Source organism: Gossypium hirsutum, chromosome A10 (genome assembly GCF_007990345.1).
Source record: "Gossypium hirsutum isolate 1008001.06 chromosome A10, Gossypium_hirsutum_v2.1, whole genome shotgun sequence".
Classification (NCBI taxonomy): domain Eukaryota; kingdom Viridiplantae; phylum Streptophyta; class Magnoliopsida; order Malvales; family Malvaceae; genus Gossypium; species Gossypium hirsutum.
Window position 1 is genome coordinate 1856288 of NC_053433.1, and position 15559 is coordinate 1871846.

The 15559-nt window shown below is 29.1% G+C and overlaps 3 protein-coding genes across 3 annotated transcripts; 2 read left to right on the forward strand and 1 right to left on the reverse strand.

Annotated features, from left to right (window-relative positions):
* Window positions 1-5899: 5899 nt before the first annotated feature.
* LOC107925301 (uncharacterized) lies at window positions 5900-8078 on the forward strand. The gene is made up of 2 exons (XM_016855953.2): window positions 5900-6641; window positions 7369-8078. Exons 1-2 carry the CDS (start codon window positions 6038-6040, stop codon window positions 7755-7757), a joined length of 993 nt encoding a protein of 330 aa, XP_016711442.1. The 5' UTR covers window positions 5900-6037; the 3' UTR covers window positions 7758-8078.
* A 3686-nt stretch (window positions 8079-11764) lies between these two features.
* Window positions 11765-13397, forward strand: LOC107925293 (vacuolar protein sorting-associated protein 28 homolog 2). The gene is made up of 2 exons (XM_016855941.2): window positions 11765-12116; window positions 12484-13397. The coding sequence occupies exon 2, from the start codon at window positions 12575-12577 to the stop codon at window positions 13202-13204; it is 630 nt and encodes a 209-aa protein (XP_016711430.1). The 5' UTR covers window positions 11765-12116; window positions 12484-12574; the 3' UTR covers window positions 13205-13397.
* A 150-nt stretch (window positions 13398-13547) lies between these two features.
* Window positions 13548-15382, reverse strand: LOC107925291 (syntaxin-124). The gene has a single exon (XM_016855940.2). The coding sequence runs from the start codon at window positions 14766-14768 to the stop codon at window positions 13845-13847; it is 924 nt and encodes a 307-aa protein (XP_016711429.1). The 5' UTR covers window positions 14769-15382; the 3' UTR covers window positions 13548-13844.
* Between the last annotated feature and the right edge of the window lie 177 nt (window positions 15383-15559).

Sequence of the window (15559 nt, forward strand, 5' to 3'; positions counted from 1 at the left end):
TTTATGAATCAAATCTTATTACAGCAATAACCTAAAATTAAGACACATTTTACAACTGAAAGAGACCAATGGGTGTCGAAATGTCTTAATCTTCAAGTTTCTATGTCTTATCCTTAAACTGCAAATTGCATGTAAACGAATGGCACAATACACGGCCAAAAGGGTCTCTCAATTCCCTACTGGCTTTACTTGTGAGTTGGGTAAGTAGAATTTTAGGTAGGGTCAATCTCAACTAAATTAATTTGGGTTTCTTTCTTTAATTTTTAGTTTATTATGGTCTAGGTTAATTTTGAATTTGTGTGGTTTAGGGTTATTATGGATTTATATCATTATTTTTAGAATTAGATTGGTGGGTGAGTTAGTCAAGTTATTGGTTCGTTGATTTAATAGGTTTGATTGTTCGATTAAATAAATTATTAATATTCATAAAATTATTAAAAACTCTATTCAATTAATTTAACTGATCCATATAATTTTTTAAATTAATCAATTTAATACCTTTTTTCTGAATAAATTCTTAATCTAACCGTTTAATTCAAACAAGTGTAACATATTTACACAGATTTAGTTCAAGTTCACTTAAGCTCAACCATATATACTAATTACCAAACTATTGTTTTATAATAAGAATTTTTATATATTTTTGGTTTGTTTTCAATAGGCTCAATCAATGAAACTTGGCACACCTAGATCATTGATGGAAATTTTATTTTGATATATTTAGTGGGTCACATCTAATATTCTTAAACTATTCAGAAATAAATATATGATTTGATCATGAGAGGTGGCTTTCATCAATGTATTTTAATTGAAAATTCAAAATTTGTTTCATTATGTCAAAGAAAAACAAATTCTTGATAATTTAAAATCGATAAGAATTAAAATATAATACATAAGTATATTATTGACAATATATTATGAACTTTAAACATTTAAGCTAAAATTTTAATATAAACTTTAAATCTTAAAATCTTAAAATCAAGAAGAAAATATAATAATTATAATTAATATTTTAATTATATTTAAATAAATTTATTAGTATTTTTTAAAATGAATAATTCTTTAATTTATTCAATTAACGGGACCATATAATTTTAATAAAAAGAAAAACAACAAACGCACGTCGACGGTGGTGAAGGACAAACTCTATCAACACGACAGAGACTTCAATCTCTACATCAATAGAATATTATGGTATGTTAACAATTGGCTTTATCAAAACTTAAACAATATATATTTAAAGTGATTACAAGCAACTACCACAATAAAAAAATAAAATAAAAAATCAGCTCCAATTTGTCCAAAGCAGCAGGCGAGCAAAATTAACAAAAGAACTGAATATCCACTAAACTGGAGAGGACGGTAACAAAATTATCCTTAAAATTACTTGCAAAAGCAAGTCTAAAAAATATACTATAATAACAGACAAAAAAATTTTAAAAATAAAAACTTGTTGAACAATAAAAAATAAAAAATAAAAAAAACTGAAGACAACATGTTCCAAACTGGTAACTATTAAATGATATTTATGAAAATATCTACTCAAAGCTCTCCTTTCCTTTGCCACACAGGGCGGAAAAAAAAAAGGAAATTAATGTCCAAATTCTAAGTTCCTTTTAATGATGGCCCATAATTATTATTTTTTTAGTATATGGTCCATAAACATATAAATTCTCTATGATGGGGTCCCATGCTGCCTTGATATGGCCAACTCCTAACTTCAACTCTTTATTGCAACAGTCGTTTTTATAATATACTTTTTTTTTATTTCGATTTTTTTGCTTGCCATTGCTAATGAGAAGGGAAAAAAATAGTAAATGGAATTTAATGATTTTTTTTAAAATTAATAATAATAATTGTATTGTTATTTATAGGTGATTTTAAAATGGTTATGGATATTGTTAGTTGAAATTTATATTTCTAATACATTTTTATTGTAAATAAATAATCATAATGAATTTCAATTAATTACACATAAGGTATGTATTAAGTAAAAATATTATGGAGGTTTTTGTATAAAGTATTATATTGCATTTTGCCCCATTTACTAAAAGATGAGTAAATAGTTTCAATATGTTATATCAAAGAGTAAATTTATTATTTTTATTGAAAAAATTCATCTATTTTTACGGTTAAATACTGGTGTGGCTACCAGAATAATCAAAGAGTTACACGTGACGTGTCACATGTACCTCTTTTTGACATATAGAGACTAATTTTTAATGGTAATTGATAGAATTTTTAGGAGAATTACTAGTTTGCTCTTTGATATAATGATTAATTTATCATTTTTTTAGTAGAAGGGATAAAATTCAATCGAACTCATAATATAAGAATTTTCATGATATTTTTTTATATATTTCACTTTAAGCTTAACTAAATTTAAAACCGAACTGAATCAGCTTTCTTAGTGTTATTTTCTTCATCCACCATTACTCGAACCTTACTGTATGAGTCTGTTTTCTTTAATATATTATATTATTTATTTTTTCCATAATTATTACCATATGAAAAGATTCTCTACAACACAAAAAAGAGAAAAAGGGGGAGAAGAAAGATAAAAGCATGCATGAATATGATGGCTATTACGTTACTTAGGGTCAGTCAGACAGCTCATAACCTTTTAGGGACCCAATCTTTTCACCGTGACTGCAAAATTAGAGTAATTGGTAGGACACACTAAACTGTTCTTTTTGAATCAATTTAGTCCTTTTTATTTTTTAATTTTTGGATTAAATAACTTCCTATTTTGACGAATTTATATTTAAATTATTTCAGGTTCAATTTTTTAATTGAATAATTTTTTTATCATTTTAAAGATAAATTTTTTAAATTTAACTCATTTTAAATTTGAATCAATTTTAAATATCATTCGAATGAAAATTATAATATTTAATTTTTGATACCACATCAACGAACAGTTCCATGATGAGCTTTTCATGCCATATAATTATATAAAATATAATCTAATTACATGAATTATTAAAATTACTGTAATGTTTTAAACATTTTACAAATATACGAATTATTGAAATCTTATAATGTTTTGTGCAGCACTAGTCACACAAAATGTTATCGAAAATTATTACAATTTATATATATTGAAGAGTTCGTAGTTAATAAATACAAGTACAAAATTAATGGTTAGTTTGGCAGTGCTTTTGAAAAGTGCTTTTGAAAAGTGCTTTGAAAAATTGCTTTTGAAAAGTTTAGTTTAAAATTTGAGTGTTTAGCATTGCTGTTAAAAAGTACTTTTAAGAAATAAAATGTCAATTTTAGACATGTTATTATAAAGTAACAAATATACATTTAAATAATATTTAAATTAGTTAATATTATTATATTTTAGTAAGAATATAAAAAATTTATTATAACTTCTTATTAATATTTTAATATATAAAATATAAATTTTAAATATTTTTAAGCAATAAATATTAATTATTTATAAATTTTAATTAGAATATATAAACTATATTTTAAATATTTAAAAAAATATTTTTTTATTTTTAATTAATGATTTTAACACATTTGTAATTAAATACCAAGAAAAAAAGAGAGAAAGTACTATGTTATTGGAGGGATGAAAAAGTAATTAAGCATTAAATCAGCTTGTTCTGCATAGCTTTTCTTCTAGAAGTGCTTTTGGAGCCAGAAGTACTTTTGAAAAGCAATGTAGAACTAACCCTAAGTAATTATAATATAAAACTAAATCAATACAAGGCAATAAAAACCAAGAGATGTACTAGGTAAAATTAAAAAAAAACAAAATTTAAATATGATATATGCCCATAATAACATTAAAATTTTATAAATTACAATTATAAATAATGAGGCTAGAAGTTAAATATCCACAAGCAGAAGCATTAAATCTAATGGAAAGTGGGATGTGGGACTCTTTTTAGAATTTTCCTACTTTTAATATAAATACTTTTTGCAAGAAAATAAAAAAGAAAGAAAGAAAAAGCCATGCTTTTACATAAAATGATGAGCTATTTCAGTGGTACAACACAGTGTTTAGCAGAAAAGGAAATGGTCGGTCAGTGGGTGCAGCCACCGAGCTGTATGACACATGGACCAAAAGTGCGAACCCAGCCCCTCCGCTCCGCACCCAATGGATCGGCGCCTCAGGTTCTCGCTACAACTTGCCTGAGTAACGGTCAATTTTGTGACCGTTGGAAAATCAAATAAATACATATATTCCTATTTATTAAAAGTAATTCAAAACATTTCTTACTGCCATTGCAGTCTGGCACCCAAATGCCCTTTACAGTCTCTAGAAAGATAAATTCACTGCAAGTCTTATAAGGTACATTATTATATTTCTTGAAATTTGAAACCACTGCCCTTTTTTTCTTTGTTGTCCCTACATAAAATTGGAGAGAGGACAAATATTTAATAATCAGTAAAATCATGAAAATCTTTATATCATAAATTAGGTTGTATTTTATCCTATTTATTTTAATAAATTATTTTTTATAAATTAGATTAAAGGGTTAATTAATCTTTATATTTAGATTAAAGGGTTAATTATTCTATCAGGCACATCAATTTTTAATAAGAGAAATAGATGAAATTTGTAATAAAAATAATTAGTTTACTTTTTGATATAATGTATATGTACTAATTTACTCATTTTTAAGTAAAAATCATAAAATGTAATTTAACTCATAATATAATGGCCTCCTTAATACTTTTACCTTTAATAATTTTACCATGCGAGATGACCCAACCCCTCTAAATTTGGGTTACATTGGGTTCAAATTTTAAATTTTTTATACTAAACTTGGTAGATCCAGAAAAATAGTAAATTCGATATACCATTATTCACATATTTAGCCATATAATCAACAGTCGCATTTTGAGGTATTGGAATATGACGAAATCTTATATTTCAATTTCGTTTGAAAAGACAATTAATTAAACGTAACTCCACCAAATTACTATTGGTAACTCTACCAGTTAACAGTCTCTATTAGAAGTGCATTATCGCATTCTAGTTCTAATTGTGTGAATCCGTTCTCCCTTGCTATGCACAATCCTTCAAGCATGACATGCGTTTTAACTCAAAAACACACACAATCCTTCAACCATCTCACATCAGCATCTCTTTCAACGTCATAATTTTGTAATTTTAGATACATATAAAAAGTTTTTTTAATGGTAGAAATTAAATCAAAATAAAATAATATTTAATATATTTTTGGTTTTAAAATTATTTTAATTTTATCCAAAAATTTAAAATATAATTAAAAATTATCCACTCAAGAATATCCTCACATATTATTTTATATTAAAATTGATAATAATTTCAAGTCTTTTAAAAAAATATATTTGTTATATATTTCCTTTCCTTCAAAGAAAAAAATCATTATTTCATTATTCTATCATTTATTTACTAATTTCAATACCATCATTATGGAAAAATAAATTGGTTTTCAAGACACAATTTTTTTTAAATACAATCTAAATCGTTTCATCAAACTTGCAATTAGAAAAATAGATTATAAAAATTTTAAAATTTCATATTCAAATTTATTTTTTATGATTTATGAGTTAATTAAGATTTTATTTTTTGTAATTATAATTATAAACTAAAAATAAAATATTACAAATTAATTCAAAAAAATTAATTAACAATCTGATATGATTGATTAAGAAGGGTAAAAATAATGTCAAAAAACATAATAATGATAGTAAAGTTCGGGAAGGATCAATTGTTTTCGTGTCCACTTAAATAGCAACATAGAAAGCTTCGTTTTAACCCTCACCTTATCTTTTTTTATTGTACAATTAAAAATTTGAAAAAAGAAAAAAGGCCTAATCCAACTAATTCATGGCCCCACCACACATAAAACTAATATCCACTGTCCATTTACACCCCTTTTAAATCTAACGGTGAAGATTCAATCATCAACTGCATCCCTACTCTCTATATATTTCCCACTCTCCTCCCTCTTCCCCCTACCCTTCAAAAAATCTGCACAACGAATCCAAAGGGTTTTTAAATAAAAAATAAAAAAAATTCTTGGCTCTGAAAATGGCTTCGGCGAGCACTTGGATGTTGTCGTTGAAGGTACTGCTTATTTCTAGTGGTGTATTGAGTATAGCTTTAGGACTTAAATTATCTGTTCCATTGGTTATGGAATTCTCCGTTTCTCAAGCTCCGTTACTGTGGAGCACGTTCCGTTCTTGGCTCAAACCGCCTTATCTTTACTTTGTCATAAACGGGATTATAATCACGATTGTGGCGTCGTCACGGTTTCATCAGAACAACGGCGAGAATGAAAAGACGGAGGAGCTGATGCAGCAGCAGCCGAGATCGAAGATCTTGGTGGAAAAGCGGCCTGATTTGGAGTACGAGATGAAGAGCAGCTTGGATTTCGATGCGGTGGAAACGGTGGTGTACGAGCAAAAGGAGATAGTACAAGAGGTGAAAACGACGGTTTTTGAGGCGGAGACCAATGTAGCGGTTGTAGATGATGGAGATGGAGGTGACGTGTTTGCTATCTCCAAATCGGAGTGGAATCCTCCTAGGAGAATGGATTTGTCGGAGATTCCGTTGGATGTTCTGTTTCCGGTTGAAAAACCACCGGCTTCTTCTAGATTCGGTCACCGTAAACCTGTTAAAGCCAATCCTGAAGGTATATTTAGCATTTTTCTTCTATCGAATCATTTGACAATATTATCATATTTTCTGAAACAAACATTAACGTTACTCGGTTAAAATGTCTACATCCAGATTTAAAATTCAAAAAAACTCTGAAAAGCAGTTTGGTTCACTCGACGGAGCCTCTCCGTCGGTGTTTCAATTCTTTTACCCATGTTTTCCATGTTCTATCACTTTTCGGAACGGAACTGAGTCGTTTTAGTTTCGGTATAATTTGATTTGTCCTTTTACTATTCTAAAATTTAAGATTTAATCCTTTATTTTAATTCTATATAATTTGATCCTTTATTTTTATAATGATATTAGTTAGTTGAAATTGTTATTTACTCACAAGGTCAAAGTCTTTGGAAAGTTTAGTGAATTATGTTTAATTAATAATAAATTTATAGTCATTATTTTAATCCTAGCAACTAGAAGTTTTTCTAATTTGGATATACTAATGAATGATATTAATTTGTATTAAAAAGATTAAATCTTAAATTTTTAAATAGTATAGGGGCTAAACTAAAGTTAGACCTTTAATTTCTCCTTTATTTCTTCCAAAAAGATAAAGTCCGTTCAAAGGTGGCGTCTACTTGACGACGCGCCACTGAATAAGTTCAAAATAGTCCTTTTTTAAAAAATGATTAAGAAACTAAAATATCTAAATTACGTAATTAAGAAGATTAGAATGGTATTAATTAAATCTGTTCCTAATGCAGGTGGCCGAGCATTGAAAGTGGCGAAACCCAAACGCCATGAGACACTGGAGAACACGTGGAAGATGATAACGGAAGGGAGAGCGATGCCACTGACGAGGCACTTGAAAAAGTCGGACACGTTTGAGAATCACGGCCGCGAGATCAACGTGGAGACGATGGCCGACTCGCCGTTGGTGAAGAAATCGGAGACGTTCAGGGACCGGACTAACTACCAGCTTCCGCCGAGCTCTTCTCCGGCTTCGGGGAAGCTGAGGAAAGAGCCGTCGCTGAGTCAAGACGAGTTGAACCGTCGAGTGGAAGCGTTCATAAAGAAGTTCAATGAGGAAATGAGATTACAAAGGCAAGAATCACTAAACCAGTATATGGAGATGGTTAACCGTGGATGTTAGCCACTAATTATCGTTTAACCATAGTTTTAAATCATGTTTTTTTTTAAGTAACAGAAAATATGTTCATTAAATTTTTTTTTTAAATATGTTTCCTCCATTAGGTCAAAAAGTTTGCGGAGACTTGGAGTTGAAAAAAATTTGAAAAAATACCCAAAAAAAAATGAAGAAAAACTGAGGGTGTAGATTTTATGGTACAGCTAGTTTTGAGTGGTATTAGAATCATTAATGGTAATTAAAAGTACTGTAAATTAAGGAAATTAGCTGTTTGTTTGTTTTTGGGTTTAACTCATATTTCAATGAAAGATTGATATGTTTATTAAATCTACATTATTATTTTCCTCGTTTAATTTATGAGATATTACTAAGGACTGAGTTGTGACTTGGTCTGCTCTGCTCTGGATCTTTCCCTTTTTAAACACTCTAATATCTAATTAAAAATAAGGTTAAATCAAGTTTTGAATTTGGGTGTGATTTTTTTTTCAACTCAAAAATGTTAAATTTGGTAATTATTTTTATATCGAGTTTAAATTTTTTATTCAAGTTAGACCTTAAACTTAATAAAGAAATAATTGTGAAGTTCAGGCCTTAACGTGAGAATAACTATTAAAATTACAGCCTAATTTAAATAAAAAAAGAGTTCAAGCCCCAATATAAAAAAAATTGTCAAGTTCAAAATCTAATGTTAGAACAATTAACAAGTTTAGAACTTAATTTGAATAAAAAAAATTCAAAGTCCAAATTTAAACTCATATAATAATTTAACCTTTAAAAATATGTTTATAATAGTTGAATTGAGGTTTATTTGATTGATTAAGTACTCACTAATTTTCTGTTGCATTTTTATTTTTCTTAATAAGCTTTTCTTTTTTAGAAAAATCAATTTATTGTTCGAGATTAATTTTATTAGAGTAGGAATGATAAATATTCAATTTAAACTTTTTTAATAATAATAACACAATCCAAATGCTTGACAAGTTGTCGGCTTCACTTTTTTTCAATCACATATTCATTAAAATTAGTATTTTTTTGGTTAAAATACACCAACTCTAGAAGCAATATTATAATTTCATAAGGTGCTTACCTATTGCTATATTACATTGTTGGCTTATAATATATAAATTTAAATGAAGATATCTATAATATCAATTGTTTGACTAAAATTTTTAAATAAAAATGATAAAAGTTTAGACTTTAAAAAAAGTTGTCAAATTTATATTTCGAATAATAATTTAACTTCTTTAAATATAATAATTAAATTTCAAATAAATAGTATATTTTTCAATGTTTAATACAGAAGGACTTTGGATCGATTAATTCAAAAATTAATAATCTAATCGATTTAAACACTTATCCATTTTAAAAATTATTTTTTTATAATTACATAAGAATTTTAACACCAACCTTTCAACCATGGATTTTGAAGCACCAACAAAGAATTCTAACCACTAAATCCATTTGGGTGGTGGAGAAAAATATTTAAAATAACAATTTAGAGAAATTAAAATATGATTCACCTGCTGATTGAGTCTCAATTTGTCAGTATTGATATTATTGTTAGTATAAAAATATATAAGTTTTAGTGTGCTGAACATATTTTTTTCTTATTTAAAGATTAAAGAAATATTATAGATAATTTTAAATATTATATAAAAATAAATATAATTAAAATTTATAATTTATAATGGAATTAATGTTAAAAACTGTAAATGACATATGCCTACAATCGCAGCCTTGGTTTTGTCCTTTTTGTTTTTAATAATTGGTTTCATAGGCAGCACGAGCAATAGTAGTACCTATTGATATAGGTCGGTTCATGCTTTGCGGCAAAGCAGTGCCGTACTCTGAAGTTGCTGGCCTAGCTTGTAGTTGCCACAGTCTGTAATGAAAGAAAATCGTGAGTGCGAGTCACCGCACTGATGTTCATATTCTAATGTATTATCATTGGTTGAAGGATAAGTTTCGAGAAATTATTGGGTTTAATTGCGGGGTTTTTTGAAAGTATAGTAGCATAAGTTTTAGAGTTAGAAAAAGTCTAAAAAAATATTTTTTAAATTTTAATGTGAAAAAAAAATTTAGATTAAAATAAATTAATTAAATATTTAAGACTTTCAATTTTTTATTATAATTGCTTAATTTTTTAAGGTACAAAAATTTTCAATTTCTATTATATTATATTTTATATATATTTTTTGAAAGTTTAATTTATTGTTACGTTTACGATTCAAAAATATCAAGAATAAACTTAAATATAATTCTGAATTAATTGAGAGTTATGAACAATAATCTATAATTATCGAATTAAATAATTCGGTTTTATAATGAATAACATATATAATTTATTGATTTCTATTTAAAAAAATACATAGAGTAAGTAATCTAAAACGTAGGCCATAAAAGAAAAGGCAAAGACCCATACTTAACCTCTCACAAAATGTACTTTATTTTGTGAATGGGGGAAATGAGGGTTGATGGGTGAAAAATGAAAGATTCACTTCAAATTTCATCATTATCACGTAACATGCGTCCCTCATAATGTGGCTTTGTTCCAAAGACACAACCCCAATGTGTTTAATTTGGTTAAAATGTGACTATAATCCTTGTACTTTTCAAATATTAGGAATTTAGTCTCTTTATTTTTTTAATTTTAAAATTCAGGTCCAACTATTAACATTGTTAATTTTTTTAGTTAAGTTCATTGCTATGACATTTTAAATTTTAAACAAAAAATATGTTATAATTAACTTGAATTTAATAAAAAAATAACAGTATTTACAGTTGGGACTTAAACTTTAAAATCTCAAAAGTAAAAGGACTAAAATTTTGAAAATACAAATACAAGAACTAAATTTCTAATTTTTGAAAAGTACAAAAATTATAAGCACAAATTAACCCTTTAATTTTAACTCAACTTCACACTTAGGGGTATTGTTTTTCATTTGGATAGAGCGGTATCACCTGCGTTTCCAATAGATAGAAGTTCTTTGTAAATGTAATGATGGATGAATTTAGAAAAATATGAGGTTGAATGTTGCCGCAACATAAGTTCGGGTTTAGATTATTTTTTGTTTGGATTGCATGGTTCATTTTAATTTAAGTAAGGTTTTTAAAATCAAATCGATGGTCGAATTAGTTAGGTTATCAATTAGTCGGTTTAATTGGTCCATTTAATTTATTTAAATAAATTATTAAAAATTTATAGAAATAAAAAAAAAATAGAAATCTCAACTGGTTCATAATGATTCAAAGCTCCTCTTCAAATTAGTTCTAATTCAAGCAACTTGATTTTATATCGTTTTATGTTCAAGTCCATTTTAGTTCCAATCATTTCAAATTAATTGTAAGATTTATTTTAATTTTAGGTTGTTTCGTATTTGAATTTGCTTAAATTTTTTTTAAAACAATCTCATTATAATTTCTAATTATATCTACTATTTTTGACACAATACTTAGAATTACTTATAGCCCCTCCCTAATCCATAGATAAGAGGATATTACTTTAGTGTACTCGAATTTACGTCTTCCTGCATTGGTAACAATTCTCATACTAATCGAGCTAAGACTTAATCGTTTGAATGTGTTTAAGTTTTAGTACGGATGCATTGATCCATGGTCTGTTCACGTAGCAATTCTTCGAGATCTAATTATGACTTTAAATCTATACTTTATGAAATTTAGGATTTAGCCCTTTATTTTAATTCCACATAATTTGATTTTTTTTTTTACTTTTATAATCTTACTTTGATATTTTTGTTAACTACTGTCGTTAAAGAAGTTATTTCAAAGTGAGACTTGGCCCTCAAAATGGGTAAATTTTATTTTAGTCCCTTTAAAAAATCTAAAATTATAAGTCAATATAATATTAAAATTGTATTTTAACCCTCAAAAACAATAAAATTTCAGTTTAATACTTTGTCTCCCCTAAAAAATTATAGTTCAATTTTAACCCCTGGTAAAATAAATTTCTAATTTCATCTCATATATATATTTGTTGATAACCTTCGTTTATAGTGGATAACATGGATAAGTCAACCGAATCACTAGTGGAGTGGTAAAAAGCTTGCTTTCAAATTTTCAGTTGACACCAGATTCGGGTTCAATCCTTGTCCAGAAAATAATTATGCCAAATTAATTTAAAGATTCAATTTCAAACTTCAGTTTAGTAGAGGGACTAAAACTAGATTTAGACCTTTTATATAGAATATTTTGAAAAATGTATAAACATTAACAGATTCCTTCAAGAAAAAGAAAAAGAAACCAGATAAATTTGATTAAAAAGTAAAAGAGAACGGCAATCCCAATTCCCATGCAATAATTCAAAGAGAAGAGATTCGATTCAAGACGGAGGGAGCATTTTACTTTGTAAGTTGTTTAAAATTTTTATTTACTTTTTTGTTAGTTGTTTAAATTTCTCCTATAATTTGCACTGCGAACATGGAAATTGTTAGGGTTTTGTTCAATTTGGGATGAAGTAAGGTAGGAATTTCACTTGGATTTCTTCAATTTTTTGTTTGGTTTTCCAGGAAATCAGATAAGAGTTTAACAATGTTCTTCCCATGTTAGACTATGAAGAATTCATGGGATTTTCAAGCTTTTCTTTTTTTTTTCTTTTTGTTTAATGATTTCAATTTTTTTGTTATGCAGAAAAAAAAAAGAATCTCTACTATTGATGAATGGGTAGTAATATGTTTTGTTTTTTTCTTTTCTTTTCTTTTAATTTTTTTTTCAGTTGTGTTGTCCGATCATCCAAATTTCAAACTCAAACCCTAATTGGTTTGATCTCAAATTGACCCTTTTATTGAATACCAAGTTTTGCCTCAATGGAGGTTAAGCTCTGGAATGACAAGCGCGAAAGAGAAATGTATGAGAATTTTGCAGAGCTATATGCCATTATCAAAGCAACAGAGAAGCTTGAGAAGGCTTATGTAAGGGATATCATTTCATCATCCGAGTATGAAACCGAGTGCCAAAAGCTTATTGCCCATTTCAAAACCTTGGCTTTTACTCTCAAAGACACGGTCCCCAGCATTGAACGCTTTGCAGACACATATAAGATGGATTGCCCAGCTGCTATAAACCGACTTATAACCTCTGGGGTGCCTGCTACCGTTGAGCACCGAGCTGCAGCCGCCGCATCCGCTACTACCTCGGCCGCCATCGTGGCTGAATGCGTGCAGAATTTTATCACTACCATGGACTCGTTGAAGCTCAATATGGTGGCAGTTGATCAAGTGCATCCTTTGTTGTCTGACCTCTCCGCGTCTCTCAATAAGCTTGGCATTTTGCCACCGGATTTCGAGGGGAAGATGAAGATGAAGGAATGGATTTCACGGTTGTCGAAAATGGGCGCAGCTGACGAGCTAACGGAACAGCAAGCTAGGCAACTCCACTTTGACTTGGAATCTTCATACAATTCCTTTATGGCTGCTTTGCCTAGTGCCGGTACTTGAATCGATCCAATATACCCTTTTCTTGTATCTCTGGAAACTGGTGTATTCTCTGTGTTGTTTTAGGATTATTAAGTTGGTAGCAGTGTATAAATTTAGCGAATTATCAGATTGTTGAACTCAAAGATGCCTATTAATGTGCTGAACATGGAGAAAATGTTTATGTTGTCAATCTATGATAATATATTTGTGCTTTGATCTAGTTTTTTTAAATATGCATTGGCCTATTTTTCTTTTTCTACCATGGTAAATGTTATGTTATGCAGTTTCATGGTATCATCCATGTAAAACATGTCATTAAGGGCCAGAAACTCAGCACTAAATACTAATTTCCAAGTCAATAATGTTACAAAGAAGAGAAAAAACAGAGAAATTTCATTAAAAACAGCCACTGAAACATGGTCAAAACCAAACAAAAAATCTCTTACCAAACTGATTGGTTCCTAACTTTGTTGGATTCCAACATGATTGGAAAGAAGAATCTAGAATGCCCAAATGCTTGAAGGTATGCTCTTCTAACTTTGTGCTATTTTGTTTTTTAATTTTTTAAATTAACGGTGTCTCTGAAACTTGCTATATGTACCATCTAAACTGAACTTTGTTAGACATAAATACATTTCAAGTTTTGTTTTCTTTTTGGCCGTTACATCTTCTTCTTTTGAATGAGAGTTATAATTGTTGGCAAGAGTGGTATGAGGATGACTATAATGAGCACAATTGCAGCAAGTATTGCTATACACATCCATTTCCTGGAGTTCTTTTGATGTTCCCTAGCTTCTTGAAGTTGTTCGGTCCCTCTTCTTACAAAGGAGCTCGCGTGCGCAACGTGGCTCTCGATGTCGTTGAGTTGTTGACCTTGAGCTTCAACGAGTGCCGCCATGTCCAAGAATATCTGATGGAGTTCAATCAGGTTCTTCTCTATCTCCTTAACAGCATCATGCCTTTCTTGTATTTCAGAAATGGTGTCCATAATCTGACCCCTTCCTTGCTCTTGAATAGCCCTTTGGAGAAAACTCTCGCTTTCTCCACTCGAGATCAAGTTCTCGATCGTGTCGTCATCGGGTTTTTCCCCCGTAATGGTAAAATATCTACGTTCCACCGTTTCTTTATACTCCGATTGCATCTTTGCTCTTAACACTTGAAAATTATCCATCATATCTTTTAGTTTCTTTCCCAACCCACTAACCACCGATGTCCTAGTCCTATCCGCAGACGAACCAGGGCCACAACCTGGAGTGTTCCGACTCACCGCATTCGACTTTTCCAGCGCTTCGAGCTTTCCTTTAATGATCTTCACCCGTTTAAGCACTTGTTCGACATCGGTATCCATTCGCGAACGAAGCTGTTTCATCGTTTTCGCATTATGGGCGGTCTTGCATTCTTCATTAGCCTCTTGCAATGCCTTGTACAACCTTTCAACACTTTTCATATCTTCCTTTACATTCTCAACATCTTCAAAGAATTTATCGAGGTTTACACTCTCGGTTCCGGCCTCCATTTCGTCCAGGTAAGCCTGTTCTTTCAGGTCTGTGTATTTCTTGAACGAACTCGAGATTAAGTCATTCATCTTGCCACCAAAATATTTAACCTCACAATCTACTCTTCTTTTTCTTCTTCTTCTTTTATGGGATTAATATTGGTTATGTTTTACCCAAATGGGTTGATGGAACTATACATGAACTAATCTAAATTGTAATGAAATCTGGGATTATATTTTTATGAGAAATGGGACAATGTTTGTTTGTTCTTTTTTCCTCATCATCAACTGCTGCAATTGGCAATGGAGGAAGAGGAACAAAGAGAAGAGGGAGAGGTGGTGACAACAGGGAAAACTGTCACCAATCAAAGTATCAAAAAGGGTACAAAATGGATAATTTTGCCCTTGTTTTTTGGTTGGTAATGAAATTACAGGTATTGGACAAGCATGAACTAAAAATAGGGGATTTTTTTACAACTGTTTTTATTTTTTGTAGTTTGATACCAAAATATCTTCGGTTGACGTTGTCAATGGATATCCTTCTTTTTATCCATCATTCACTATCCTCAAATCTCTTAATGCTCACTAACTTTATTTTGTTTATTAAAAGCTCCTAAACATGGTCAGAATTAGTCAATGATGAATACTCCTGTGTTTTTATTTCAATTTAAGTTAATTTCCAACTTAATCATTCAAGGTTTTCTTTTATTGGTTTCATGTTTTTCTAGTTTAGATTATTTCGAGTTTAAATTATTTTAAATTCAAATAATTTAAATTTAAATTCATATTTTGTTGACTTTTATAGTCAAATCGAGTTTAGATCTTTTTTAAGTTCGAATTATTTTAAATTCAGTTAATTGACCTTTAATGTAAAATCAAAT

Excerpts from the sequence above, each read along its gene's own strand:
- LOC107925301 (XM_016855953.2), top strand. The coding sequence starts at position 6,038 with ATGGCTTCGGCGAGCACTTGGATGTTGTCGTTGAAGGTACTGCTTATT. Across the intron at positions 6,642-7,368 it reads TGTTAAAGCCAATCCTGAAG|GTGGCCGAGCATTGAAAGTG; the intron begins GTATATTTAGCA and ends TTCCTAATGCAG.
- LOC107925293 (XM_016855941.2), top strand. The coding sequence starts at position 12,575 with ATGGAGGTTAAGCTCTGGAATGACAAGCGCGAAAGAGAAATGTATGAG.
- LOC107925291 (XM_016855940.2), bottom strand. The coding sequence starts at position 14,768 with ATGAATGACTTAATCTCGAGTTCGTTCAAGAAATACACAGACCTGAAA.